This window comes from Varanus komodoensis, unplaced genomic scaffold (genome assembly GCF_004798865.1).
Source record: "Varanus komodoensis strain SLA01 unplaced genomic scaffold, ASM479886v1 scaffold70, whole genome shotgun sequence".
Classification (NCBI taxonomy): domain Eukaryota; kingdom Metazoa; phylum Chordata; class Lepidosauria; order Squamata; family Varanidae; genus Varanus; species Varanus komodoensis.
Window position 1 is genome coordinate 118,450 of NW_025336348.1, and position 13,115 is coordinate 131,564.

General features: G+C 47.6%; 1 protein-coding gene across 1 annotated transcript; it reads right to left on the minus strand.

The window, feature by feature from the left end:
• Positions 1–469: 469 nt before the first annotated feature.
• On the minus strand, positions 470–11,221 carry KCNJ8 (potassium inwardly rectifying channel subfamily J member 8). The gene is made up of 3 exons (XM_044452230.1): positions 10,964–11,221; positions 6,112–6,582; positions 470–3,934 (listed from the first exon to the last, which is right to left on the minus strand). Exons 2-3 carry the CDS (start codon positions 6,474–6,476, stop codon positions 3,034–3,036), a joined length of 1,266 nt encoding a protein of 421 aa, XP_044308165.1. The 5' UTR covers positions 6,477–6,582; positions 10,964–11,221; the 3' UTR covers positions 470–3,033.
• Positions 11,222–13,115: the final 1,894 nt, after the last annotated feature.

Genomic DNA, 13,115 nt, shown 5'->3' on the forward strand with positions numbered 1-13,115 from the left:
CTGGAGACACTTCCTTCTTTCTTATATGGTGTCTTTGCTTCTGTTTCTGTCTATAGGCAACCCCTTCAATGCATTGTTTCTTGCCAGGCACCCACGCCTGACTATAAATATTAACCAGGCAGCCAGAAGTGTAAGGAACTAAAACAAAAGGAACTAAAAGAAGCAAAAGGAAACCAATCAATTATCTATTTAAAATAACAAAAACAACAACAACAGACAAGGTTTTTTGTCTTTTGATATACAAAAACAGGAAAATGATGGCAGGTGATAAATGTTCAAGTTTATACTGGGCACAAAGAAATGATGCCCTGAGATTGCTTTCTAAAATGAAAGCATGTTTTGGCACATGTACAAGCTGCATCCCTCTGATTCCACAGGTTCATATTTCCTCCAGACAGAAATAAGCATGAGCCAAGTTTCGTGCCCTTAAGATCAAATAAAGTCACACACCACAACATGGAAAGACAGTGGGGAAATATCTTTATTGAAAGAGGTCATCTTTGTGAAGCAGGAGAAGTGGTAGCCCTACAAAGGAAATGCTGAGAATCTTAATATAGCTCTCCGAGGAGCATTAAAAATAAGAAGATTTGGATGGGTGTAACTGTGCAGAATCTGGTGGTGAACTCACTTCATACTGCAAGCATCCATGTGGTGGGAAGCAGATTTAGCTCACTCTGGCATTTTCTTGCCCAGCAAAACAAATTTCACCTCTCTTTTCTTACTGCAAATTTCTGATCTCTGCAGAGGCATGGGGAAATTTATCAAAGCATGAAATTGGAGCTTCTTCGGGCACTCATGAGTGAATGTGGGAAGGAGCCAATGGGAAGATGCCAACAGGAGCCTCCCTGCCAATGACGTGCTGGCTGGCTGTGTTCCACTGCTCGCACGTGATTGGCTCAGTCTGAAGGGAACCGCCTCTGTACCTTCAGGCTCCTTCTCCATGGGGCTGGACAACCTTGGGAGGTTGTGGGTGTTGCTTTGCAACCATGAGGGCCATGATCCTAGCCCCAGGGGCTGCATTGCCAGATTTGGCACTGAAATTGGGCAACACGGTGGCCAAAACACCCCTGCAATTTTGCTTCCAGGCAAACCATGCCCGAGCCCATGTACCTTGTTTTGGAGAAACATCATGGCTCCTTTTGCTTGCCATCACAGTAAATTTGGCAGCAGTAAGTGAAAGCTGCAAAAGGGGTCACATATTGCCTGCCCTACCTTATGGGGTGGGAGTTCTTGACAGATCCTAGACAGTCCACTCATGCATCAGGTGGGGAACATTTCTAGAACGTGTGTCATTGCCCAGGGTAGCACCAATAGGCCCCTTCACAGATTCAGTAGCTCCGGGTAACAAGCGCCTGACTAGGGCATGTATGTCACAGTCATCTGTTTCTAAACGCAATTGTTACATGCTATATGGTATGCATATTTGTAGTTACCATTCACCAAGGGGGTAGTTTATGCCTTTACGTGTTCTTACTCAGTTAAAATATTTCTCCGTTCCTTCCCATCTGACAATACAATTTTCAAGGAGGCTTTAAAAAAATACCATTCCGCAAGAAAATAAACGACATTTAAAAGCACACAACTAAAATTAGCAATAAGATAAAATAGATCAAGCTGCAATAGAATTCACCAGAGATAGTATGAAAGCAATTCCAAATGACATTCTGCCAAATACTCATGTAAACAAAACAAATTTGACTTGGCACCAAAAGAGAAAAGGGTGAAAAAATGCTCAGCTACCAAGCAATGAGGGGAAGGACTCATTGAGCTTGAGGGGAAGAACATTTTATGACTTGGACACCTCTAAGGAAAAGACCTGCTCTTGCTTTGCTCCCTTTGCAATCAGAGCATGAACTCTGGTGAGGTTTCCACACAGAAGAAGGCAGCTGCCCTTCAAATACTTTGGCTCTAAGTTGTTTGGCTACCCTGGGTCTACACAGTTAGGACAAGGGGTGGCAAGATTATCTTTGCATCTAGGAGGGGATGCAGCTGTCACATTAACTGAATTCGATGTCTCTGGCTATAGGTGCTAATTATAAAGTAGAAAGCCACCCTACCTGAATATGATACTTAGGTCTAGTTCTCTTGGACGTGTTTCTCAAGTTTGAAAGGCCGCAGTATCCTAACCCTTCAAAGAGAAGGCTACTCTGGGTACTGTATGTCACCTGGCTACCCTAGCCAGAACTTTTGCTTTAAGAGTCTTAGTTTTTACATGGAGGGAATTTTTAGCGAGAGTATAGGAGCCTTGGAGAGATGGGAGTTGTAATCCAATGCATTTGGAGGGCACAGGGCTGGTAAGTGCTGGTCTAGCTTGTAGCTCTTCAGATTGTTTGAATTTCCTACATTTACACTAAAGGAATCTTGCCACATAGGAATGAAATATGATAAAGCCAAGTTCAGGCCAGGGTCGTCAAATCACCTACTTTATGCAGGGCAGTCCTCTGTTTGAATGGCTGTCTGGCTGAAAGATACCAACCTTAAGAAGGGGCCACCCTTTGGGGCCACCACAAAGTTGCCCATCAGCCTGGACAGCAGAATGATGCCCGTCACCTGGTTATATTCCTCTCCACTAAGGTGAGAGGTATTGCTTGTCTTTTTAATTTATAGTAATTCTTTCCCAGTTTGGCTTTATACATCTAAAGCTGCATGTGGACATATCATGGACGTCTGTATCCCGTTTCTTTGCATAATGTATTTTCATTTTTTTGGACATCCAAAAATGCCCACCCTGGTTCTGGCCATGTATTCTCTCAGCGCACTAATGTTCTACCGGAAAGAAATGTGTCCATGTGGAGGCATCTGCAAACATGTGAGATGCCACCTGTGGTCTGAAATAGTCCCAACTCTAGCAGACTATCACAGGGACATGTAGGCTCAAGTTACAGGGTCCCTTCCCATGTGAATTGCCCTTCTGCTTGCATGTAATAAATAGCCCCAAGTTCCATTAAATGTTAATACCATATTACTGTTTTATTAACACAAATAAAACCCCTCTATTTCTACAAAAAGTGATATGGGGTGGTTCCTGATCTGTCATGTATCCAACATGTTCTGGTTCCCTTCAGGCGTTACGAACTGGACTTTGGGCACAATGAAGGATGAGTTATTCCTTCTTATGGAATTATTCCTCCGTATGGAGTTATTCCTTCGCATGGAATTCCGTTTCCTCAAAGAATTCTGATGGGACAGCTCACTTTTCTGGAGTGTTTGGATGAGGATGGAGGGCTTCTCATCCAACTCTTTGGCACTGCAGCGAGGGGCCGCCACTTTGCTAGTATTGCCGAACTTGGAATAGTCAACGGCATAGGTCCCGTCCTCTTCTGTCACAATGGGCACGAAGCGATGGCCCCAAAGGATCTCTTCAGATATGTAGGACGTTCTTGCTTGGGTGGTGATTCCCGTGGTTTCCACCACACCTTCCAGTATCACGATAATCTCTAGGTCTTGGGTGGCCAAGTCATTGGCAGAGATATCATACAGGGGACTCCGCTTGTCAATGACATGGCTAATAATCAAGGGTGCCACTAGGAAAATATTGTTGCTTTCAAGTGGATTGTCAACAGGAACATCAAGCTGGTGGATCGGGATGACTTCTCCTTCAGGGGTCGTGGTTTTCCTTACAACCTGGATTCGCACCGAGGCACTGATGATCATGCTTTTCCGCAAGTCTCCCACGCGGAACATGAAGCAGAGTCTGCCATTACGAACAGCAATGACAGCGTTGCGGCTGAAGATCAAAGTCTCTGCTCTCCGATGCGCCTGGGCCGTTTTCATGAAGATGCACCCGAGCATGACAGCATTGATGATCAAGCCCACAATGTTCTGGAGAATCAAGACAGTGATAGCTATGGGACATTGTTCAGTCATCATCCTGCCTCCAAAACCAATGGTCACCTGGACCTCAATAGAGAAGAGGAAAGCAGAGGTGAAGGACCTATGGGGAAGGGGGAGAAAATATGCACACCATTATGAAGTATGATGGATCAGTCTATTTATCTATGAGCAAAGCATGTCTGGTAGGACGAAGGAGTAATTCATGCGCTGTCAACCAAATCAAAGGATAAAACCTTCTCTGGAATGAACCAGTTCAGTTTGAAGAGTGGGGTCAAGGTGGCATATTTGAATGGTCGTTAAAAAAGGAATAAAAGCCCTACAAAGAAACCCCACAGTGCCATCCCTCCATGAAGAAACATAGTGTGTAAGGAAGTAGGTTCAGCACACTTTTCTTACCATCATACTAGCTTTCTATGTGCATGGACAAAACTTAATACGGGAGAACCATCAAACACTGCAATCTCCTCCTTGCAACTTGGCATGATACAGTTCAGGATCAAATTTGCTGCTTGATTTTATGAAGTTATAAAACTAGCCCAGATATTAGATTATGGGTGTGTTTTTCATATGAAAGATTAAAGCAGGTAGAAATGGAGTATTTCTGTCCAGCCCCTGTCATGCTTATCCCCTGTAGGACCACATCTGCTATTATTTATTAATTTATTATATTTATATTCCACCTTTCCTCCATGTGGAACTCAAATTGGCTACATACAGTTCCTAGGTTGCCTTCCCTCCAGACCAGCCCCAGGCCTGCTTAGCTTCAACATGGTGGGTCCTTATGTGCCTTCAGACCATACTCTGGGCCGTGCTATCCACAGGTTCACATGGACAACTGGAGCAGAAAGCCAGTGCAGCAGCTGGATTTGTTCTGATTCTGGAACCCTGATTGTGCAGCATTCCAGATTAGAATCACCCTAATGGGTGGGGTAGAAATTTAATAAATCAATGAATAAAACATCTTATGTCTGCATCTAAAGTACAACCAACTTTTTTCCAACATGGTGGCCTGGAGATGTTTGGGATGTCAATTCCCTTCAACCTCAACAAGCATTTCCAGAGGACAGTAGCTGGGGAACAGCCTAACACCTCCAGGAAGCCACAGGTTGAGCAAGGTTTACCCCAATCTGCATTGACGCCAGAGGTGAAGTGGGTCAGAGCATTGTGGGACACAGCACTTTTTAATGGGCAACAATGCTTGACATCACATGCCACCGCTGCTCCATTCCCTTCCCAAGAATTCGCTGTTCCTCTCAGCTCAGCAGCAAGGAAATGAACTTTCCCAACAGCCAAATACTATTCCCTGTTGGAATGCAAAGTGTTTGGATTGGTAATGAGGACCCCCTTTGCTTGACAAAGGATCTGCTGCTAAAAAATGATAACCCGTTTGTGGAGATGGGTCCATTCTACTGCCTGGACTTTTGCACCCTCCCTGAGGGCTGTGGCTATAGATGCCACAGTGATGAGCACACGCACTTCAGAATGTGTCACTACACCAGTGATCAGCTTCAAAACAAACCATTCAAGGCCTGGATTTATCCAAATGCATTACACAACTGGGGAATGATATGCAAGACAATTGCCACCAGTTGTATAGGCCATGTGCATTTGTGGCTTCTGGCCCAGAGACACAGCCCAAGACATGCAGTTTGGTATGCATACTTGGTGGAATGGAATCATATCTTGGTGTTCTGCCCAGATGTTTTGAGAAGGCGGGAGCTTGGAAGGGCAGCAATGGTGGAACTGGGAAAGATCTTCAAGTGGAAGGATGTTTCCCTGGAGACGATTGCCAAGATCATGAATGGGTGTGAAAGCTGGATAGTGAACAAGCTAACAGGAGGAGAATGGGTGCGTCTGAAGCATGGTGCTGAAGTAGTTTTGTGAGTACCCTGGACAGACAGAAAGATGAAAGGGTGGGTGCTAGATCAAATCAAGGCAGAGCTTTTCCTAGAAGCAAAAATGACAAAACTGAGGCTGTCATGCTTTGGACCCATCATGAGAAGGCAAGACTCCCTGGAGAAGACAGTCATGACAGGGAAGGGCAAAGGCAGAAGAAAACAAGTAAGAACAGATCTGAGATGGAAGGACTCTATAAAAGAAGCCATAACCTTGAATTTAGAACAGCTAAGTAGGAATGTCCTGGATAGGATGTTTTGGCAGGCTTTCATTCAGAGAGTGTCCATTCAGAGGGAGATTTCTTGACAGCACGTAATAACAGCAGCAACCAAAGCTGGCTGCTGCAGCATTATCCCCCTTTTTCTCAGAACTGCACTTTACCTGATGCAAGTGACGCACGGTATGGTCCGGTTGAGATCTTCGTTCATCGTGCATGGTTTGTCCATGTCCCCATGAGCAAAGGCCACCAGCCACCACATCATGGCAAAGAACAGCCAGCTGCACAGAAAGGACGTGGTGAAAATCACCAGCGTGTGGCGCCACTTCAGGTCCACCAAGGTGGTGAAGATGTCTTGCAGGAAGCGCCCTTGCTCACGGATGTTCTTATGGGCCAGGTTGCACGCCCCATTCTTGGCAATGAAGCGGGCTTTGCGTGGGCGGTCCCGAATACGCGGCTTGCCCAGGTTCTCGGCGGCGATCCGCGCAAGGACATATTCTTCCGGGATGATGCTCTTCCTGGCCAACATTGTCCTGTTACCATAATCCACCAAGCAACTGAAAAGGGGCAAGGATGCGGAACCCAGAAAGATGCTTCAGGGAGCTCCTCGGTGTTCTGGTTACTCTGGTCAGATCCTGCAAATAGGAAGGAGACATGAGTTTCAACCCCACCTCATTCTACACGTGGCCAGCAGCTGGCATCGTTGGGCAGTTATCAAGGGCCCAAATCCTAGGAAGCATTCCACTGCCAAGGGCCCCTGCAACCTGCTTGCTCACCTGCTTCTTGCTGTGGTTTGTGGCGAGACTAATGCCGGTGGGTGTGCTCTGAGGTTCAACAGCTTCCCTCCGAGTTATGACATCTCACCTACTCTCATGCGCAAATGTCTAGGAATTCATCGAGACATTTATGTCTAAGAACATAAACCGTCCTTGCTGTCTTACAGACTACTCTTTCTAGTTTCATTTCTAGGGACTTCTAGTGTCTTTCCATAGCCGGCAACTGCATGGTTTTTAGTAATACCACAAAATGTGTTAAAAACGAAATATAAGTCTCCCTCCCACCCTCATTTTAAACTCTGTACTCAAAAGGGATGATTGATGCATCCACAAACAAAAATATCCATACTATTATGGATAAGGAGGATGAAACTCAGTCAGAGAAGGTGACATTTAAGCAAAAACGCAACATCCCTTCCTGCAGAGTGCTTGCATCGGTGTCTCACCTGGATAATTTCCACCAGCCATCCAAAGTGTGGATGTCTCATCTAAGAAAGATCCTTTCCATTTGATTTGATTTAAAAAAAATATTCCAAACAAGTGATGTGTGGAACTCCACACCCTCCCCTCAATAGATTTCCTTTTTTATATTCCTTAGAGCAGAGGTGGACTGGGCAGAAAGTAGATCTCCAGATGTTTTGGACTTCAACTCCCAGCATTCCTTATGACAGGCCATGCTGCTAGGGGCTTCTGGGAGTCGAAACGCCAAACAGCTAGAGCTCTACCTCCTACTGGCTCTATTTTAGAATTTCTTAGATGTCACAACTGCTATGATAGCATCACATTTTGCTTTAGCAGAGTAAGCCTTTCAATGTGAAATGTTATTTATTTATTTATTTACTTAAAATATTTGTATGCCACCCACTGGGCCACAGCACCTCTGGGCGGCTCACAATCACAAGATAAAAACCACAGTAAAACCAATTACAACAATTTAAAATCCAGTGCTAATAAAATACTGACAAAAATACAAAACAAAGGTCTAGTGGCCTTTGTTAGCATAGATTTAGGACCTTTAAACGCTGCAGAGGCAAGGCAGCATTACTTACATGGGGAAGTACTTTTTCATGGCCGCTCTGTGGCTGTTATTCCATGTAAACCAGCCCTTTAAAGAAGCCCCGTTCTCTCTGAGGTGCCCATGGACGGCATGCCCCCCCCTCGCCAACTTCTCCCTGCTGTCCTGCAGCCCTTCCTTTCCTCTACCTTAGCAAGCAGGATGACTGATTTGACCCTCCTCTTCCTCTTCTTCCGATCCCACTACGAAACAGAAGGGCTGCAGCAGCTGGCCTATGACACTTCAAGGATGGAAATGAAAGGTGCAGGAGGGTCCAGTGCTCACTTTGAGAAGCAGCAGCCTGAACCAATAGGAGACTGCCGTAGAGCGTGCATGACCCCTGAGGAGCCCATGTGGGGAAGCAGCAGTCTTTTCACCGGCCCGTGTCCTGGGGGGCTGCATCCTGTCCCCTAAAGACTGCCTGGTTGGTGCAGCCCACCACCACTCAATGCTGACAGATGCTTTAATTGCAATTGGTGTGCCCAGGAGCTGTAGCTTCCCCTCTCCACTGCGGGAGAGCAAGTGGTGGAAGAGCCACGGTTGCTTGTCAGGGGTCTTTCAGGGCCCCTCCTGCAGTGAAAGCCTCCGGGCAGGTGCCATGCTCTGGCCTTGGTGGTGCTACTGGTGGTCCAATCCAGCACAGCTCTGCTTGCATCCTTAAAATCCATTAGTTCTAGACCACTTCAGACTAAAGATGGAGGTTCATATGGTTGTTCCTCCATTCACTACCACCATTCAGAAAACTAGAAGCCAGAGTGATAGCCCATTTTCTCCTGAAGTCCTGGCTTTAATGGGCAACAGGAACACATTTTAATGGAGCAGGGAGGTACCTGGCCAGAGCAGCCCTCTCATCTGCCATTTAAGTGGTACAACAGCTTTAGAAACATAGAAACAGAGCAAGTCAGAAGGGGTCTCCTGGGCCATCTAGCCTGACCCCCAGCTTCAGCTGGCTCCACTCACGACATGACCACCATGTGGACATCCAGCCTATCCTTGAACACCCGCACCGATGGGGCCTCAGCCACCTCCCGTGGAAGCCCATTCCACACCCTCGGGGTCCTGACTGTCAGGAAGTGCTTCCTGGCATCTAAATTGAACCTTGGTTCCTTGAGCTTGGCTCTGTTGGAGTGCGTCCTGCCTTCCTCTGCAGGGGAGAACAGGTCTCTACCCACCTCCATGTGACACCCCCTCACACACCTGCATGTCGCCAACAGATCCCCTCTGAGTCTCCTCTTCTCCAGGCTGAAGAGACCCAGTTCCCTCAGTCTCGCCTCATACCCCATCCCCTGCAAACCGGCCACCAACCTTGTGGCCCTACGTGGCACTGACTCTAACCTGGCTATATCCTTCCTGTAATGAGGGGCCCAAAACTGAGCACAATACTCCAGTTGCGGGTGTACTGGAGTCATACAGAGTGGCAGTAATGCCTCTCGCTCTCTCCCTTGACTCAAGATTTGGTCAAGAACGAAAGGGTGCTGCCTTTTGGGCTGCGAAGGATGGATTCCAACCAGTAGAATAGAGAAACATTCAGTCTTGCTGCATCGCTTTTGTTCAGTAAGAATCCACCATAATTAAAGATCTCAGATGGGGTGAGTCACACTCAAACAGCTGCTGGATTCTGTTCCGGATGAAGAATGGAACAAAGATCTTGAATGCTGCTTGAACCAAGCATTCAAGGAATTTCAGAGAAGCAGAAACAACTGATAGTGCAGCAACTCTCAGAGGCCTTCAGCACATCCCTGCCTATGACCTGTAGAAAGCTTTTGTGGAGGGGGTCTGCCAGAAGGCACGACTGAGGCATTGCTGCTTCTCTTGAGCAGCACATGTCCGGGGGCAGCCTGCTCCAACCTGGCATGCTGCAGGTGTGTTGGACAACAATGCTAGCTGGGAGGGATGGGAGCTGCAGTACAACTCGTCTAAAGAAGGCTGCAGAAGTGGGACAGTTGGTGTGGTTGAAATCGCTTGTCTCCAGCTAGTAAGACGGAATTGAGAAAAACAGAAAGCTGCCAAGCTTTGCCTTTTACTGAGTTGGTCCCTTGGCCCATGGAGCCTAATATAGTTCACCTGGACTAGCCACAGGTCTCCAGACTCGAAGACAAAGGTGTTTCCACCAGCCCTGCTATATGAGTTCCTGCAATTAGAGATTCAAGGGATTTAATCTGGGCTGTTCTGGAGGCAAAGCACAGGCTCAGCCTCTGAGCTAGAAAGATCCATGCACAGACATTCAACGGAAGCAAAACAAAAACTAAAACCCTTAAAACAAGATGATCAAAATTTCCTGGTGGAGATCTGCATACTCTGTTCCTGATGGCAGGATGCAGAGACCTAAGAGTAGGACTGAAGCAGAATAAGGGCAAAGTCTCGCCATGCGATTTTTGTGCAGATGTCTCTCAACCATTGAAATGGATGCAGGAAAACAGCAATTTATTGCAATTCCTGAAAGGATCTTGCAAGGGAAAACCTTAGGAATGCACAAAACAAAACAAGACACGGATTCTCCAACCAAATTCAGGTGATCATGCCCCAAAACAGTTTGGGTTGAATTAATTTTTTCTGAGAATTGCAAAAAGGAAAGAACTTTTTATTTCCAACTCAGTATTTACACATGTCTAGCAAATGAAACATTATACTATAGTTACCTTCTTATATGGTACTTTCCATATAAAGACTGACTGGCAAACAAATCCCAAAGCCTTCTGTAGGGAGCACTAGGGAGCCAAAAATGGCTTTTTGAAGGGGGAGGGGAGGCGAACAGACTTACTAGCATGTTTAGCGTCCAAACAGAATTATTTTGAGCAGGGGCATGTGGGGGTTTCATAATTTTGCATCTATACAACACCAGCTCCAGTATAATGTGAATAAGTGGTCTTCTGAGCAAATTCAGAGTACCTTTCTCTAATCCTCAACCAGACGAAGGGGAAATGGTTCCAGGGCAGGGGAGGGGATAGCTAATAACATTTCAGCATCTCTCCCATTAGAAAATTCAGCACTGGCAGAAGCGCTTTAAAAAGCAGCAGGAAGGGGAGCTTGCGAAGTTGTTTTAAGTGTTGGTGCAGGGAAACTTACAGAAGTATGAAGGAGAAATCCAGCAGCTGCAAACACCTGGACTGTCTTTGTCAGAAGCAGCGGGAGGAGAGGTCATCTAAGAAAGTGCAGCCCTAGCCAAGAAGGAAGATGGGCACTCACCCTGATCTTGCAGCACTGCGGAAGAGCAACACTTTGGAGCTGATGGTCATCCTGGCCGAATCCGCTGAGCTTCCATGGCAGACAAATTCCCAAGACACAAGGCAGGTACAGCAGGTGGCCGGCCTCTGCTTTCTGGCTTTCTAGTGCTGCTAGACTTCTAAGCTTGCCCGTGACGATTAGGGAGCTGCGAGAGCCATGATTTTGTGTGTCTCATCCTGGGAGCTTGTTCTACAGCAAAGGGGAGGAGGAAAGGGGCAGCAGCGAGAGAATAACACAACTCTAGTTGGGGAAGGGCGGCTGAGCTGCACATGGGACTAGGTAGAAACGCACAATCACCAGCTGCAGTCAGAGCCCCATGAGATCTCTCCTCCCCCCTAGATATACAAATCCTTTGTAAAGTTCCCAACATTTTCCCTGGGTTTGGGAATGCGAGGGAGAAAGGAGAGGAAAGGATGTTGGCCTGCATCCAAAACTCCATTGACGCAAAGACAGAGAGAGAGTGAGAGAGTTGGATTTTAACCTCTGAACTGCAGAGTGCTCGCCGATAAAGGGAACCCCAGCCTTTGCGCTCTTCCAGGAGGAACAGTTCAGTCGGTGGCCGGTTTCCATAAAGAAGAGAGGGCACGTTGCTTTGAGCAGGTCAGCCAAGGTGCTCGATTCCCCCTAAATGGCCCTGCGGTGTGTTCTGCTGATCCCAGTGCCCGGCCTCCTCCTCATGCATGGGGGTGACTTCTGAGGTCCAAATGTGCCGTGCAGGGGTGGGTGGGTGGGTGGGAGGGAAGGAATGGTGCACGGCAGCAACCACTCACCGTTAGCGGTGGGCTAGAGCAGCCACACGGACTCCCTGCCATCAGCCTCAAGCACCTCGCCCCCTGCACTGTTTTCCTCCCCAGATCAAGCGGGCGAAACGCGATGGCTGGTGGGCTGCCTTCCATCCCACCCCAGACGGTTCCCGGATGGAAGCCCACCGATTCCACCCATGGGCTCCTCTCAGGTGCTGACCGTGCTCTTGTCCGAGTGCTTTATTGTTAGGAGACAGGGCTGGGCCAAGGGAGTTCATCCATTGAGGCAAGGGACAAAGTGCAGGCGCTCCTCAAGCAGAAGTCAGCCACAGTCAAGACACCACTGACTCTTCAGCCCTGGTGATGGAGTGGCATCTTCTAGCACACCTGAAGACGGAAGGGTCACTTCTAGGGGGTAGAGCAGACTGCGTATTATCTGCAGCTCTGACCTCTGGTACCTCACTGCCGTTCCTCTGCCGGAGGCTCTGACCTCCACTTTTTCCACTGGTAGGGCTGGCCCAGGTGGGAGAAGCTGCGGAGGAAGAAGCTTGTCCTCCTTGTTTGCTGTTGAGTTGACCATCCGCTCAACTTTGCCACATGATCTGCTTCTGGCCCTTTGGACCATCAACTACCTGTGCCAGTGTGAGAGCCCCACCCTTTTCTCAGGTGTGGCATGTCCTGAAAACTCCCTTTTTGGGGTCAGCCAGTGTACAAGTTCTGGATCAGGCCAATAATCCATCTTGGCCTTGCTTGTTTTATTCCATCAATGGTCCATGAGTTGCCATTAATGGGAATGTCCCAGGCATGACTCAAGAAGGATGGCCATCCTCCAAGGTTCATCTCCGGAACCTGGGAGTCAGTGTGTCACTGCTCCTGAACATGGAGGTTCCATTTAGTGATCATCATGTCAAATAGCTCTTTAGGCTGCAATCCTGTATCTCAGGGGTGATGAACCTCTTTCAGTCTGAGGGCCTGATTCTATCTGAGGGAGGCTCTTGGGTACCTCCCTCCAGCAGTGGGCAGGGCCAAAGGGATCAAAGTGCAAAGGGATCAAAGTGCAAAGCATCACAGTGTGTTTTACCTGAAAGCCCTTCCTGCCAGTAAGAGATTCTGAGGAGAGGCATGTCCAGCTTGTAGAACAGAGGCAAACCGCCTATAAAAGCCAGGCAACTGGTGGGGTGGTTGGGGGAAAAGGTTGGTCCAAGGAGTTTATCAAGCAATCGAGAAGGCAAACAGTGGAGTGGCTCTCGTTCATCTGAGACACAACTTTTTACAGTCTGCAAGCTGGCAATGCATCCCAGAGGAACCGCTGGTGTCAGAAAAAGCTGGTGTCTTCTTTCCCTCTGCTTGGCAGAGAGCATCTTGAGAAG

What these genes read in the sequence shown, in the direction of transcription:
- KCNJ8 (XM_044452230.1), bottom strand. Translation starts at nt 6,476, where the DNA reads ATGTTGGCCAGGAAGAGCATCATCCCGGAAGAATATGTCCTTGCGCGG. An exon ending in CCGTGCGTCACTTGCATCAG is followed by an intron (nt 3,935 to 6,111) that starts GTAAAGTGCAGT and finishes CCTTCCCCATAG; the next exon opens with GTCCTTCACCTCTGCTTTCC.